The sequence below is a fragment of the Leptodactylus fuscus genome, chromosome 2, assembly GCF_031893055.1.
Source record: "Leptodactylus fuscus isolate aLepFus1 chromosome 2, aLepFus1.hap2, whole genome shotgun sequence".
NCBI classification, from domain to species: Eukaryota; Metazoa; Chordata; class Amphibia; order Anura; family Leptodactylidae; genus Leptodactylus; species Leptodactylus fuscus.
This window is the reverse complement of record NC_134266.1, coordinates 184,427,273-184,445,331: the sequence shown is the minus strand read 5'-3', so window position 1 is coordinate 184,445,331 and position 18,059 is coordinate 184,427,273. Positions and strand designations below refer to the sequence as shown.

The window sequence follows — 18,059 nt, the reverse complement described above, 5'->3', positions numbered from 1 at the left end:
AATTCACCTCTACTGCGCATCCATCATTGCTGGAGGAGAAGCCTGAATCAGTACATTATGAGGAGGGGGCCGTATCACAGGAAGAAGGGTGGAGGGTAAGTATATAATATGAGTCGGAGTTGGGCTGAATAGGTAGGGAAGGGCGGGATAGCTAGAGAGAGAGAGAGAGAGAGTGGGTGTATGGGAAGGGGGAGTGAGGAAGGAGGGGGCAGTAAGGTGAGAGGGGTTAGTGAGGAAGTTACATAGCAGGAAGCAGTAGCCTGTAAACAAAGGCAGGAGATAGCAGTAGCTCCTAGAGAAACCCAGAAATCACTCAAAGCATGCTAAAAGGTATATGGGTGCATTTATTAACCCTAATAATAATAATAATAATAATAATAATAATAACAATAACAACATTATTATTATTATTATTATTATTATTATTATTATTATTATTATTATCATCATTTCTAACACCCGTAACTTTTTATTTTTCTGTAGATGGGGATGCACAGGGCATCTTTTTTTTTTTTTTAGGTGATAAGTGTACTTTGTAGTTATACAATTTGGAGAATTTCTATAGCTTTGATTACTTTTTATTCCAATTCTTAGAAGAGGCGAAACAGCGAAAAATGGTGGTTTGGCACCTTAGATTATTTTTCTGCTACAGCATTCACCATATTTGACAAATATTTTTAGACATTTATAGAACAGGCACTTTTGGACATAGTGATGCCTATTGTTTATGTATTTTACAGTAATTTTTTAGCTGTTTTTTTTTTTTTTTTTAGATTTTTTTTTAAAAACTTTTACATTTTTTTTACTATTTTATTAGCCCCTCCTAGTGGACCAGTCTCAATAGTAATATTCCTATGACAAGCCTGGGAGCCTTCTGAATTCTCCTGGCTGTCATAGGAACAGGTCTGCAACTGTAATGGTAAGGAGCCAGTGGGGATCGGTCCTGGGGGACATTTTTTTTTTTATTTTGGGCACGACTGCACAGTGCAATTCCCAATGTACATTACAGTTGAGATCTGTTATCTATGGTGGGTGCTCTGCTTAATAGTATGGGAAGGTTAGTAAATAAGATCATATAACTGAAGCTGTATGAGCCAGTCACTAGCCAGTATATATAAATTTACAAATAATAAGTGCATGGAGTACAGGGTAACTTTGGATGTAGGGGACAGGTTCTGAGGAAAAGAGTAGAAAGAATAGCTTAGGATAAGAATCATAAGCTTTATGTGAGGAAGTAATGAAAAATGTGATCAGGTCATGTAATAAACTTGTCTAAATATATGTGTTTTTAGGACATGTTTGAAGCTGCCTTATTTTGGCATTAGTCTGATTGTCCAGGATAGGGCTTTCCAGAGCACTGGTGCAGCTCAAGAAAAGTCTTCGAGATGGGAGAGAAAATGTTTGGATAAGACAGAATACAAGTCTTATGTTGGCAGAATGGAGAAGATGGTTAGTGTGGTAGACTGTGACAAGGAAGATGATGTGGGAGAAGCGCTATGGAGGGATTAATGTGGGGGGTGATAAATTTATATTGTATACTGTGGTGATTGGGCAACCAGTGCAGCGACTGCCATAAAGTGGATGCATACCATTTTCTCTATGCAATAGTTTGACAGAAAGATGAGTCCAGTGGCTGCATTCAGGACAGATTGCAAAGGGAAGAGTTTAGTAAGAGGAAGACCAATTAGTAAAGAATTGCAACAGTCAATACGAGAGCAAATCAGAATGACAATGAGTGTTTTTGAAGTTTCTACAGTGAGAAAAAGGCAGATTCTGTGTTTTTTAGGTATAGGTGACATGATTGTGCAAGTGCCTGAATATGTGGGGTGAAGGGGAGGTCCAAGTCAAATACAACCAAAGGGCCCCTTCACACGGCGGAAACGCTGGCTGCTTTAGAACGCGTAAACGTTCCGTAGCAGCGGCGTCTAAAGCAGTTCCCATTGTTTTCTATGGGAGCCGGCATACGTGCACTCCCCATAGAAATGAATGGAAAAAGCAGCCCATTCATTTCTATGGCGAGCGCGCGTCTGCTGGCTCCCATAGAAAACAATGCGATCTGCTTTAGACGCCGCTGCTATGGAACGTTTACACGTTCTAAAGCAGCCAGCATTTCCGCCGTGTGAAGGGGCCCAAAGACTGCAGGCATGCTGCTTTTGTGTTATATTAAGAACACATACGGAAATTAATATATCAGGGTTAGACTGGTTATGCGAATAATTACAGTCATAGACATCACCTGTAAGTCACTAAATGTTTCCTGTGCTGTACCCACCTAAATTGACTGTGTAGAGCTGGCATTTATTGTGATATGGTCTCTGTACAGTCATAATATTAGCATAACTGCATTGGGGGCCAGCGTAGATGTGTTTGTGTTTACTTACTGTGTAAGCGGCCATTTTTCTTGTGGCTGCGGGCATGCGCAGTGGCCTCTGCCCAGGCCCGAGGCCTACAAGTTTCACCGCCTACGCTGGAAGAAGACATAAGAAAAGGGTGTTCCTGACGAATATGGAGGCGGCGCTGGAGAGAGTTGTCTCGCAGCATTGGAGACACCCCCAGTGCTGTTTGAGCGCTGGGGCCCGCCCCCAGTGCTGCGAGAGAACTCATTTGCATACCAGCGAAAACCGGTATTTCTACGGAACGACAGCACGGAAAAGACATCTAAAGGTAGGAGAAGAATAGTCTTTCTAAAGGCTATTCTGTCGTGGGTTTCTTTTAGGACCTAAAGGGGAATTGTCCCTCTGTAGTCATGACATCTGGGAGCCTAATGAAGGCTGTCTACATGTTCTGTAACATGGTAGTGACAGTTCTTCAATAAGCTTGGGGGAGGTGGTAGACTTCCTTATAAACCTTCATTAATCCTTTTCCTTTAAACCTAGATATATTTTTTATGACATTGCAGTTTCTTAAGACTCCCATTGCAATTGCTATTCCTGTTGATTTATCTTGTAATAAAGCTACAGTTATTATTAGGGCTTCTGTGTGTTTGTGGTCCTTCTGTCATTGCTTGTTTCAGATTTCCTGTAATGCACATTGACAAATGTCCATCCTTCTGTTATTAAGCTATGTATTCTCAGAAATCTTCCAAGAGTTTTTTTCTGAAAACGTGAAAAACACTAAGATTTTCTAAACATAGCAAATGTGTTCACTTTATTAACTGTTCATGGCCTTCAAAATAAATATTCGGGTCTTTTCCAATGGCATGTTTGTATGTAATATATAAAATAACACTACTTTAATATGTGCTAGGAAGTATTATATGTCTATTGTACAAATATGACATTTCTCTACTTTAAATTGAATAGAATATTGAAATATACAAAGATAAGATACATTTAAATTTTATTTATTTTCATATTCTTGGTATACTAGAATAAATATATGCTAAAATAAATGTGTGTGCACATTAAAGGATAAATAGCAAACCCTGGGGACGTGGGTGTTGTAAATAGAAAAAGACCTGATGCTCACCTACCCTTAGCCCTCCATTTGATAGGCATGTCCCCTGTTGTCTCCAGAGCCAGAACTGGCTGTGCCAGAAGTAAAGAGGCTCGGGTGACTACTGTGGCCAATCACTGGCCTTAGCTGTCACAGTTTGGATATCAGTGACATCACTGCTGACAACATGTGACTACTGAGTCCAGTGATTGGCCACAGAAGCCTCTTCGAGTCTGGTGTAGCTACAGGGTACACCAGACAGAACAGAGGGCGAGTTGTAGGTATCACTTCTTTCTTCATTTTATCCCACCTCCAGCCCACAGGTTTACATTTATCCTGGGCACCCATTTAAGTTTTGAAAACATTTTAATTTTGTAATACTGTACTATCATATAATATTTCCTATTCTTTATTATAAGAGAAAACAGAGCCCGGCAATGTGCAGCAACAGGACTCCTATTAATAGTTCATGTACAATGGCAGTACCTATGAGATCTACATAAGTTGTATATCCATTACAGAACATAAACTGCTCGTGGCTCATGATTAATATCAAAAATATGTAACTGTCCCATACGGTAATTGCTATGGAGAGTATGTTGCTGAGACGCAGGGATTCTTACAGTCATTGGTAACTAGGATGCCAGGAGTCCTGCTCCCAGCATGAAGTTCAAGCTGGTAAATCTGGCTAATGCACTGACTGAGTTACACTGGTGAAACAGGGTCGGGTGTAGCTAGCCTTAGTCCTACTTTGTAGGTTTTGATTACAGTCTATAAAAGGTCTTACAACATGTTTTTTATCATTCATTTCAACAGCACAGACTACAATGGACAATTAGTCCTTATGATACACTAAACTCTTGGTGTCTGGCTACCTACAGCAATCATATGTAATCTTTGGAGGATCCGGGAAGAAAATGTTTACTAGTACCACTGCAATGCCTCCAAAAGGGAAATGAAGCATTACACAGTTCCTTTTCAAATCAATATGCAGTTTGCAATGTATGAGTAAGCCGAGTTCTCTAGGGCGAAGAATGATCTTTTGGAGACATTCTGTATTCTAGCTAATAGATCCTGAAAGGAGACTTTCCTCTAGAGAACTGCTTAATAGGGTTTTGAATATGTTTCTTAGAAGAGCTCTGAATGATCACAATGATAATGATAACTTTTATAATATTAGCTGTGATCAATATCTATTTTCTCTGTTTCAATTGGAAGTCATGATGATACATCCCAAATAAATTCTATAACGAAATAAACAAAGTCATCTTATTATATAGGATGACAGTAATAAGCACCTCCAAAAGCTCCCATATAAGTATGCAGTTTGGTTTATGTTATGATTCCTTGTGTTTAAGATGGCGTATAACAGTTTCTGCCAACATTGCAGAAATATACATGCTGCAGGAAAGACTGTGTTTCTGCCGTGGTTTGCTCTGCATCAGTTTTTTGCTGTAGCCTGGTATGTGGGGCCTTAGCCTAAATGAGCACAGCAGACCATAGAACAATTTGGAATTGGCTTTTAAGTGCAGGAGCCCACCAACATGGCTCTGGGAAGTTTAAACTGCAGGCATGTAGGCATTAGGGCATTGTTTTCCATCCAATCTCATTACTCTGACTTCTGATGAATTTGTGTTATCTGCAAGGGAAACGCGTTAGCTCTCTTTCATTTTGTAACAGCTGATTTTGTTCATCTCGCAGTTAGTCTCCAACTCTAGTGAGGGCAGGTACCTTGCTGCACATACAGGGCGGGTTATTTGATCTGGTGGGGTCTCTGATTCCCGTATTGGGATTTAGGCTCTGTGAGATCTACACCTCCCCCTAAATGTCTCTGCATGGCATTCCTTTCTCCCCTTTGACATCCCTTTACTCTTTCATATTTATTGTTCAGGAAGCTTTTCTTATATTTCAAGCTGCTATTCATAGAAGCAATATATATATATATATATATATATATATATATATATATATATATAGTGGTCTTATTAGCCACAGACCGCATCTGCACGCACCTGGGCTAGTTTATACATACTTACTTTACTATCTATGTTGTACATCCTCATGTGTATGATTGGATTGTTAACACTGGGGGATATACTGTATATCCAGGTATTTCCATCTATTTGACCCTGTGGTATCCAATTACCTTGTGTTTATTACTGGTCTATGCAGATTCTGTATTATTTGGATGTTTGTTTTTAATTAGTATTGAATACAGGTTACATTTTATATTACTAGTCCTTGACATTAGAGATCCTCCTTCTGTAGTGTTATGTAAGGATTTTTTAAATCCTATTTTGCTATAAATTGTAGAGATTCAGAATGCCAAGTTGCTTTATATTTTGAAATATTGACATGTGGAAATGATATTACTCCATACTTTGAAGATGTGTTATATTTAGTAAAATTTACCTGAATATTCAAGAATATATGTGAAATTGTTTTTTCTTCAGTATCAGGTGAAACATCATTAATTTTTTTTTCAGTTCTTCAGTACATACTGTAGATTGCTAAAGCAGTTCCTTTGAGAATTACACGCAGTAAATACAACTTACAGTACAATCATACATTAATAGCTATATGGTTGTGGATACTCCAAGCAACAGCATGTGATGTTTATCCGATCGATTGGATCACTAAGGTTCAATACTTATATTGGTCACAGTCAGCAGAACATTTGCAAACTAACCGATCCCACATGTTATACAGTCACATAGTTATTTAGGTTGAAGAAAGTTCTGCGGACCAGTCCAAAGTTCCATCAAGATCAACCTTTCACAGGTTCAAGGTTTGACTTAGAAGGTAGAAAGTTGTTTGTTTTACCTTTAATTTATTTCTATACATCACCATTAAAGGTGCTGTTCTATTTAGACAATACCTACTTGTTAATAGGGCCGCTTGAGAATAAGCTGATCACAGTGTCCTCTGGCTGGGACTGCCTATGAGCAAGTGTACCTTTGTTTTGCTCCAGTTATTTGCAATAGCAGCGATACATCATTTCATTTATTAGTATAGGAGACCACCTTTGATCAATCTCTAATATATATATATATATATATATATATATATATAAAATATTATTTATATATATATAAAATTCTCTCCAAAATCATTATACCCAGGAACAGTCTCAGGCCTATAGTGAAAACATATTTGCATTTTCAGCACAAACTTGGTTGCAACTTTGAATATTATTCTCTAAAACATTTTCACAGTAATAGGAAGTGTCAGCATTGGACAAAACCAAATTTGTTCTCGCTTATTTTATTTCTCCTGTGAACAAATTTACAATTCCTTACTACTATGATAATGTATTTTGGATTGTACCTCTTCAGATGATTCTTGGTACTCTTCATGGAGATTCCCTTCATACAGTATGTGAGCTCACTTGTCCATGCGAGGCACATCCCCCGATTAGTTCTTGCGCTGATGTTGCAATCAGAAGCAGCTTGGAATCCATTGGTAAATGCCACAATGAAGGAAAAGAAAATTCTATGCTGCACTTCTCAGCTTTCACTAGACTTGTTTATTCCATTGTTTATATATCTATTGAAATGTCTTTATCATTCTTTTACTACGACATGCCAATCTGTATATTCTCAATTTATGTACTAGGATGGGACATGGTTGGTCTTTGTGCCTTATCGTAATTTTTATCTGTGTGATCACTTTATATATCCCACTATATATATATATATAGAGAGAGAGAGAGAGAGAGAGAGAGAGAGAGAGAGAGAGAAAGAGAGAGAGAGAGAGAGAGAGAGAAAAAGAGAGAGAGAGAGAACACCCCACACAAAAAAGTGTGAAACAACTGAAAATATGTCTTATATTCTAGATTCTTCAAAGTAACCACCTTTTGCTTTGATTACTGATTTGCACACTCTTGAAGAGCTTCAAGAGATAGTCACCGGAAATGGTTTTCATTTCGCAGGTGTGCCCTGTCAGGTTTAATAAGTGGGATTCCTTGCCTTATAAATGGGGTTGGGACCATTAGTTGTGTTGTGCAGAAGTCAGCTTATAGTCCTACTGAATAGACTGTTAGAATTTGTATTATGGCAAGAAAAAAGCAGCTAAGTAAATAAAAACGAGTGACCATCATTACTTTAAGAAATGAAGGCCAGTCAGCCCGAAAAATTGGGAAAACTTTGAAAGTGTCCCCAAGTGCAGTTGCAAAAACAATCAATACAATTTTCATAGTCATGAAAATACATAAAACTCTTTGAATGAGAAGGTGTGTACAAACTTTTGGTCTGTACTGTATATATGTCCGACTACAAAGTTTTTGTTGATTCCTTTCCTACAATAGTCAGCTAATGATATACTCATACATTTTCCATACTCATAGATATGTTATCTCTATATCTCATATATAGCACAAGAAATATTTTGTCTGAAATAATTAGATTTGCATTTGTGTGTAATTCTCCCTGACTGACTTCATTGGTGCTCAGTACATCACAGAGGCAGCACCACATAGGGACAGACAGGAAAGCAGCACTGTCAGAACCTACATCATCTTGAGATCATCAACGAGACCAATGATGGTCTCATTGCTATGACATAGCCTATTGGTATGTGTTGTGCCCATAGTAATTCTTAGAGTAAAAAAAAGGTAATACAAAAAGCAGAAACTGGGTCCATGAAAAAGTGTTGAATTATAATTTATGCAAAATCTACTGAATTCAGACTTCATTCCTTCTCTTTTCATATTGCATATGACTATAAATACAAATGTGTGCCCAATAAATCAAGATAGCCCTTTTCTAGTTATGATTACCTTATTAATGTGACTTAACATTGTCATGTAGCATTTGCCACTTACAGAGAATATGACACATAGAAAAATGCTGTTCAATCTATAGGCAGCATATTATAGCTCAGGAGCAGCTAAGCAGAATGTTGTAGGTATGTAGGAAAATAGTCAGTATATCCTGTCATTGGTTCATTAAAATATATGTGCTTTCTATGTTGAGAAGTCAAGACCATAGGGGCAACATGGTGGCTCAGTGGTTAGCACTGCAGCCCTGCAGCACTGGAGTCCTGGTATTGAGTCCAGCCAGGGACAACATCTGCAAGGAGTTTGTATGTTCTCCCCGTGTTTGTGTGGATTTCCTCCCATTCTACAAAGACATACTGATAGGAAAAAAAAATGTACATTGTGACCCTATATGGGGCTCTCAATCTACATTTAAAAAAAGTCAAAACCATATTCCTATCAGTGATTGACATACATAGTTGTACATACAGAGATACCGGTCAGTCCCTGATAGGCTCACCTCCTTGGTTCCTCAATATAAGAAGAGGAAAGATTTTAATGGAAAATGACAAGTTATACTGAATTTTTTAAAAATAAAATGTTACATCAATCTACTCATCATCTCCAGTTCTATAACATGGTATCTACAGATTGAACAGCATTTTTCATATGGCATATGGCAAGTTCCCTTTAAGCATTGCTACATAATATAATAGACCATAGAGTGTTTCTGTTTGTTTTTTTATATTTTTGACTTCTATTAATCTCAATGCTGCTTCCATTACAAGAAGGACACCCTTCTGGTACCATATTTGAAAAATGAATACTGTCTCTTTAATGAACAAAAATCCCAGTATAATGTAATATCAATGTTAATGCCAGTAAGTAATAATAACATATAGCTCTGATTGTGTAGAATGACATTTGGCTTAGCAGTTTTAACATATTGCACAAAATGTGGATTTTCCCTATTGCTGAAAATAAGACAGAAGAGACATGGCAGTAATCTGTACCACGAGAATACAAAAATAAAAACCATTATTATGATTTCCAGAAATATTGTTTTGTATTTTGTATTTCTTGTTTTTTTTTTAACCATTTTAATCATGTATGTATAGGCATACAGCATGAGGGGGTGGTAAAGGAGAGTGGTTACAATGGTGGCAAGATGCAAATTCATTCTGGCAAAGTAAGATGCACACAACACAAGCATGCTCAAATCTGTGCCATACAAATATTACTGATGGCAGAGGGATGGAATGAAATCTGCATCATACATGATTATTATTGTTTCATCTCAAATGCAGGTACTTGTCTGCTTGCAGTTTTAGAGCAGTCTCCAAAAGGGAGGTGCCGACCTCACTGCTACACTGGAAGTACTTTGTAAAGGAAAACACATTATACAGCAGTAGCCATTCCTCAAGTTGAACAAAAAAAAAAAAAAAAAAAAAGAAGTAAAGAAAATAATAAAGAAAAATAATATTTAAAGGGAATGTAAATACAAACAAGTTATAGCAGATCAACAACATAAAAAGACAACAGAAAACACATACAATTCAGATTTAAGACTCAGTGATACATAAGGAAACAGACATAAAAGGCATTAGGCATAACATATATATTATGACAAATTGCCACTGGTAAATAAGACTCTAGACCTTGTTTGCTTCTGACTGTAATATTCACCATAATTTGGGGCCAGAAAATAAATTTTAACGTGTATTAATAAACTAAACTGATATTCTACTTATACACTATATTATTTTGGCAATTGCATAAACAGTAATTCTGTAATATACCTTGGAAAAGAGCAAAATCAAATATATAATAAAACAAATAAGAAGCAAAAGATTCATAGCATTTACAAAATAAGACTTTCTGCTTGTCGAGGAACAGAAACAGGTTGCCATAAACAGCATGTATGTATTGATAAACTGCAAGAAAGATTAGGAACCAGAATAAGCAACTTAACCAGAGAACCCATCTGGACTTGGTAAAGCTGAACCTCGTTCAACTTATCTTTCACATAGTGCCCCTAGATAAGACAACATATTGTAGCAGTAACAAGTCCAACATATTGGCTGTTTTATGGCAACCTGTACCAGATGCTTCATCAGAAATATACAGTATATGCTATTATAGAGGTAGCCTGTATTCTGCTAATATTTCCATCTGTGGGCAGTAGGGACACTGTGAGAGGTCTGCTAGAAACATCAAATAGGTGAACATTACATTTTTATTGCACAAGCAGGTTCTTTGTGTTGTAATTTTTATGTCTACACTTAACATTTCATTCACAGCAAAAATAAATAAATAAATAAAAGATTTCTCACTCTCATTTTCTATGGGATAAAAAGTGCAACTAATTACAATAATCTTTATGTAAAAATACTACTAAAAATCTATTTTTATATTATTTCTTTCCGACGTACCCATGATTCTTAAACAGATATTATTACGAATAAGTAAAACACAAGTACATATTTTCTGCTTGTAAACTGTCTGGCCCAAAATAAATATCGCTTTGTATCGTCATAAAAATATATTTCATAAATAATTCTGCTTTATAGAATCTTATATTGTCTTAGCTAAGTCATTCTATAGCTGGAATAGGTCACCATATACTATTTATATACTGTTATTTATATAAGTCAGGTCAGTTTTAAGAACATAGCCTTATTTATAATTAAAAGTGCGGATACAATTATTCATTAAAGCTAGAATTAAAATAGAAAAATAACTGTCAGGTGACCTTCACAAAAAAATGAATGTGCATTTATACTTTTACTGGAAATACTTTTCAGAAATGAAGATATAGATATCTCATTTTATAATTTATATATATATATATATATATATATATATATATATATATATATATATATATATATATACACACACATATTGATACATTCATAAAATACACTATATATTGTATATTGAATATAGCTCTCATTGATATCATTTACCTGAGCCCCAATAGAACCTGGAAACCCTCTATAAATAAAGGGTCTAAAACTTTTCAAGGTTTATTGGTGTATTACAGAATCCTTAGAATCTTCAGTGTAACAACAATAAGTGATAGAACAATGATGACTGAATCATAATTGACTTTTGCTATTCCTGCACTCCAGTAACAGACAGATATTAGATAGATGATAGATAGATAGATAGATAGATAGATAGGAGATAGATAGATAGATAGATAGATAGATAGATAGATAGGATGAACAGATGGTAGATAGATAGATAGATAATAAAATAAATAGATGATAGATAGATAGCTAGATAGATAGATAGATAGTAGAGGATAGTGTATCATTGCCAGTCATAGTTGCATATTTGACGTGAGATACATACTTACAATATATGAACCAGTCATACCATCTGGTACACTGTTCATTCACATTATAATATGTTGATAACTATAATAATCTCATAATATTTGTTGGCCTCTAGAATCTTGTCTTTGACTACCATGACACCATCATAATTCCACATTTTCATGCAGAAGCCAAACATAGAAGTCTTATTTACCAGTAATACCATAGAAGAATACAGCAGCTCCAGAGTTTTCAAAAGTATTATTGTATTATTTTGACAATCCAAAGTACCATTTATTGATATGAATTATAAGAACCTTGCTACTGTTATGGTGCAATATGTAAAAAGATGAATGGACATGGAATTGGTATGACACATAATACACACAGTACGACACATAAAGAAAAGACTGTTGATTGGCCTTTGCCCAGCAGAGGTAGATAAAGGTTAGAACAAACTGTTTACTGACCATACATACAGGTACTCAAACAGTAGATCAGTTGAACAAGAGCTCACCCACTAAGTGCTTTTTACCATTGCTCCATCTTTGCTCTTTTCTACTGTACTTACGTACCACCCAGTTATTGCTCCACTATATTAAATACACTATCTACCTAAAATCTACATTCTACCATTAATTAAGGCTTTTTTTTTTTATAGTATTCATTCTACTAGTCTTATTTTTGCAGTATGTAAATGAAGATACAACAAGCCTGACCGACAAGAAAAAGCACCATGTATTCCCAAACATAAAGATGGTACTGAAGATGAGTCATAAAAACAGAATAGTATACATATATAGATTTTTTTTCTATTTTTTTATTCTTTTTTTTTCATTTTTTTTAACTCCTGGTGCAATTTCTTATTATTGCGCAATTATATACAAATGTCTCGTGTCCGAGTTTCAGCGCAATTTCTTTATGATTAGAACTAAGGAGAATACTTCTTAAAAGTGAAAAATGCATAGTATTGGTTCTTCCTACGTTTCTCAGGTAGTAGATGAAGCAGAGACAAGAAGTAAAAACGAAGCGTATAAAAGGGGAGGCCTCTTTATCAAGACATAGTGTTTGCTTTGAAAGTATTTTCCTTCATATCCCTGCTACACAGCAAACATTTTGAAGTGCACTTCCCAAGTGTAGAAAGAGAATAGGAAGGAAACTGAGTTTAATTATTTTAACAGCCCTTATAAATTTTCCTTCCTTTAATGTTACTGCAAAATGTAAAATAAAAGAGCAACACAATGTGTTAGTACCATGGAGGTAATGCTTATGAACATACTGTATAGCACTGCATGGTCTGTTTTCCACTTAAGCACACTGAAATACATAAAACGTCATAGGCCTCTTTGTAACAGATTACAATGAGCTTCATAATCTCATTGAATATTAACATTCTCAGACTGGTACAGAGGGTTCAATAACTGGTGCTCACAGGCATTGAGGGGAAACAAAAGCATAGTCACGGGGGCTACTGCATGCTACCATCCTGTTCTTGTGACTCTTGTACATACCTATTCTTGTATTATGAGGATACACTTGTTGGTTTTAATTTGGAACATTATCTGGGTTTGGGTTTTCTTTAGGCCTGGAAATTCTAATCCCCTTTACTGCTGTTGGTTTTTGGTTGGAGATCTTTAAGGCCGGGCCTCAGATTGTGTACTACATGCTGCGGCAAAAATGGATGGGATTTTGATTAATCCCATCCACACATTGCAGAAAAAAATCTGTTCACGATACATGCCACCATAATTTTTTTCACAGCACTTTTTTGCTGCAGCCTTAGGCTGGTCTTACACGACCATAGTTTAAGACCACAAATGGTCTGCAATTGAGGGTTTTCAATTACGGACCATTTGCGGACACCACCCCAGGAGATGAAAGGTCATTGTATATATGAGACCATATGCATATGGCTCTTTAACAACTTTTTCTATGCTGCTATAATAGGGCTCTCTTTTAACTACATGTTGAATTTTTTGTTTTGTTAGATTCTATATTAAGTATTGCTTTTGGAGGAAAATAGCTCAATACATACCGTAACGTACTTGACCTATACAGCAGGACATGGAGACCATTTAGCTCCATAGTAGGGAGTGATACAGCCCCTATGCACTGCCATACAGGCTCTGTGCACTTGGTCTCTATATCTGTTTAATGTACTGTCAAGTTTTTGGAAACAGCTATGGCTTTCAATTTGAGCTTACCAATGGATACGTATATTGTAAATCGCCAAGACAAGTGCCATCAAAGCATGATAATAACTACTTTATAGCAATTACAACAATTACATATTACTATTCCTAACTATAAATTGTAAAATACCCAATAGGGTATTTATTTACCCTGTGCAACCAGTGCTTGTAGATCGCCTTGACTAAAACCCATGTCACCAGTAAATCTGAAAAATCTTTGTGTTGAATACATAGACCCCATAGCTTTGCTAGTTTAGGAGGAAATTAGCAATTTATAAAAGGCTTCAGTGATCCTCTGGGCCTTCCTGTAACAACTCCCTTCTCCGCATGTCCCTAGTATACATACACAAATAAATCTTTATGTTTGATACGAAATACTGTAACTACAGCAGAAATTAAAACAGAATTCACAATGAATGCCAAAATTGTACCTCCAATGTGAAGGCCTTCAACTATTATACTCACTGAGCTTAACTGGATCAATACAGAATTCTGAAAGGTTGCTCATGTTCAACTGACCAGTGAAAAGACTGGACATTGTTTTCTTTGAAATGGGAACTGGAACAACACAGTTTGCTATAGGTGCACATAAAATGGGAGAACTGCCCAAAATTTTGAGAAAGAGTGTTATTTTTCACTGTTTTAACCCACTCCCAGCAAAAGTCCACAAGATTTACCCACTCTGAGCAACAATGTCCCAGGACTCTGGGTGTAAATATTACGCCATACTGTTAAGACTAAGCAGATCCTATTCATTTCTTGCTTTGTGATCATTTTTTTTGCTTCAAGGAGATGGGTAAAACAATGGTTTATATGGGCAGAGTGGAAACTAGTGTTGTTATTGTTTGCTATGCTGTGTTCATAGCACTTCTGCTTCAATAGTAGAAATCGACAGGACATAAAAGATGAGTACAGACAATGGCTAGAAATATATAGACAGTGAAAAGACTCAGTATAGCTTTGAGAAACCATCCCAAAAAATAAAATCCTGTATTAACAAGTGCAAAATCAAACAAAAATCCATACATTAAAACACAGTGTATAAAATGGTGTGAGAAATTTAAGTCACCATACAGCCTTTTAGTCAATAAAAAGCTGTCCCATGTTGTCCTTGAAGATTGGAGCCTGGCCCGCCTTGCCATTTTTACACAGACTGACTTGTAAAAATGAGTCGTAAGGTACAAGCACCTCGTTTCTATTACATGTGACTGTAGCGTTTTGCTGGAGTGGGCCAGAGGTGTGTCTTTCCAGTGAAATATTTCCCTTTTTCTATTCCTCATTTGTTGAATGGTCTTCCAAAATTCTTATGTTTTCAAAACCCAGTCCTGTTGAGTTTTGTGCTGCTGAAACTGCTAGTATGGTATGTAATAGTATCAGTACGAGAACACACAGTTTAAGTCTGCTATTACACAGTCTGGATGCTGATGAAGCTGTGAGTGACGTCCTGTGACACAACGTTGAGTCCAGTTGTTGTTTTTTAGTCCCTTTGGATTGGTTATCTCTTGATAAATCCCATCTGACATCACAGCATTCTGGTTCTGCATTGGTTGGATAGTTTTCATACAGCCCTGCAAGATAAAACAATTTCATCAGGCTCTGAAATATTCCTAGGGATTATCCACCTTCCATAAATTAGCTACAAATACTTGCACATCAGTGTTAAATCCTCACTGTTCCCTTGTGCACCCTTTGCTTGGTGTTATTTTACTTGCTGCTCCTTGTATCACTGTTATTTACATGCAGTGAATCTGTGAAGAAACTACAGTTCCCATGATGTATCTACCTGCTCTCACTCTCTGTATCCCCTTCCCTTCTTTTTTCCACTCTCTCCTATATGGAAATCACAGAAGTCACTCCCACATCTGAGGTCACATGATGCTGTGATGTTTTGTTTGCAAGCTCACTCCTCCCTACCCTTGTGAGCAGCAAATGTACAGAGTGAGAGCAGGAAGATGTATCATGGGAATTGTAGTTTCTTCACAGATTCACTGCATGTAAATAACAGTTATATAATCAGTCTCATGTAAAATAAAGCCAAGAAAAGGTCGGACAAGGAAACATTGGGTATTTAGACCTGCTGTGGATGTATTTGCAGAAGCAGATTTGGAAGCTGGTTCTATGCCATGTAAATTACTAAGAAAACTTACTTTACTTAGGCTATTCACTCAGTTACTTTACTAACACTGGGGTAACTACTAAGACAGAAAATTGCAGGGAAGAATATGCAATATTTCCCAATATATGGACACCAGCTGGGAAACACTGCACCCATTGATTTTGAATTAGGTGCTATTAGAGAGCACCCCACCTGTATCCTCCTGCTAGGAGCTCAAATATTATATGTAAGTCAATACCTATAGAAAATGACTGCCTGCTATTTATTTTCTTTAGATTTTGTCATTGTGCTGGTTTCTAGCATGACTCTAACCCTTAACTATAGGTTAGCTACAGTGCCTTGTTAGTGGTAGTCTGAGACACCCCCCCTATTGCATTATGGGTTAACCTGCTTCTCTTTACCTTACTCTTCATCTCTGCCACCTTTCATAGGCTCCCGTGTATAAACACAAGTCATCCACAAGCTCGCCAGGAAGTCAGTGCGTGAAAAGTCTTTTTTTTTTTTATTGAAAAGGCAGAATGGTTATAAAGCAGAAAGACCATCAGTAAGAAAAAGAAAAGTATCGGGTAACTGCTACACATATCCTAAGAAATGTAGGAGTCTGAAAAGCCTGTTTGTACAGCAAAAACACCATACGCTGTTTCTGTTGAGCTCTATAAATATGATGTTGTGAGGGACAGAATGTCTGTATAAGACAGACATTAGTTCATTCAGCCATCTTGCTCCGTATACTCCATGTTTAACCTTTGCAGAAACTTTCTTGGTGAATAGAGATAGTACTTTTGTACAATGCTGATTATTGCATTTTCTGAATGGGACATCCTGTTATAAGTCCTTGAGAATGTTCTCTACACTCCCATACTCCCCTTATCTGGGAAGACTTGGTGATAAGAGCTAGGCTTCATTAAAAATATTATGTGAAATATTCTCAAGGTCTACTATAAGTAGAATGATTTAATATAGTCAGTAGGGTTGAGCCGATCTTGACTTTTCAGGATCGACTTTAAAATCTGATTTCCGATCATTTTTCATTCGAACCCGATCTCGATCCCAATTCCGATCCCAATGCAAGTCAATAGAATATTTTTATTAATCGGAGATCGGATTGAACGCTTTAATTGTTAGAATCCACGCTGTGTAGTGAATCACTAAGTAGCCAGAGGATTTTTTTTTTAATCCTCTGGCTACTTAGTCCCCCCTGGTGTCCACTTACCTGCAGAGATGGCTGCTCTGGTGCCCGGTGTCCTTCTTCACCTCGCTGCCACTCCATGCTGCTCTTCTCGCCTCGCTTTCCCCTGTCTCCCAGGTTAGGAGAGTGTGGAAGGGTGCTGGGAGCGGAGACGTCACATCTCCCCGCCCTGTACCCTCCCACACTCTCCTAAGCCACAAGCCCCGCCTTCCTAGCTCTTTAAACACTAAGCTGGGAGGCGGCGGCAGCGAGGCGAGAAGAGCAGCATGGAGCGGCAGCGAGGCGAAGAAGAACACCAGGCACTGCAGACCAGCCATCTCTGGAGGTAAGTAGCTACTAGAGATGTTAGTTTAGTCTCCCGTTAGAATGAATGGAGGCAGCTGGCGTGCAGGGGGTTAAGGCTGTGTGCCGGCTGCTTCCATTCATTCCTATAGAACCGCATTGGAGCCTTCACACTGAGTATACACTCTGCTCAGAATGAGCGGAACATATACTCAGTGTGAAGGCTAAGCAAAGCATTGTGAGAAATAGTACCGATCTTGATCCCACGTAAAAAGATCGTGTTTGGAATTCCGATCGCGATCGTGAAATTTTCTCGATACTTTGGAAACAGAACTGTGTGTGTCTGTGTCTCTGTACATCTACCGAGCTCGATACTTTACCACACCTTCCTTTAATTCGGCACCTCACGGCATACCTGGAGATCGGGACAGTTGGGGTGTTCCTCCGATAGGTGTATTTCATGAACACCATTTATTTAAGTGCAACTACATGAGTAAACCAACATACTGTACAGTAAGTGCATCAATGTCAACACAAAAAATGGGAAATGCCTGCCCCTTACTGCAAAGCCATATGGACCCCTGAACTGGCACCATGTGTGCTTGTAGACTGTAGTGCAAGTGCCAAGAGTCTGACCTACACAGCCAACGTCTTGTATCAATACTGCATAGAGTCTGCTACAAGCACCAGGTAAGAATCCATAGGGCAGTTCTTTTCAGTTTCTCTCCCATTATAGATGTACTTAGTTTTGATCCAGGCTATCTAG

At 37.3% G+C, this 18,059-nt stretch overlaps 1 protein-coding gene across 1 annotated transcript in view; it reads right to left on the bottom strand.

The window, feature by feature from the left end:
* Positions 1 to 14,763: 14,763 nt before the first annotated feature.
* NALF1 (NALCN channel auxiliary factor 1) overlaps positions 14,764 to 18,059 on the bottom strand; it is a 407,113-nt gene continuing 403,817 nt past the window's right edge. The window contains exon 3 of the mRNA XM_075265299.1: positions 14,764 to 15,274. Within this exon, the coding sequence (XP_075121400.1) occupies positions 14,976 to 15,274 (299 nt within the window). The 3' untranslated portion in view covers positions 14,764 to 14,975. The remainder of the gene's footprint in view (positions 15,275 to 18,059) is intronic.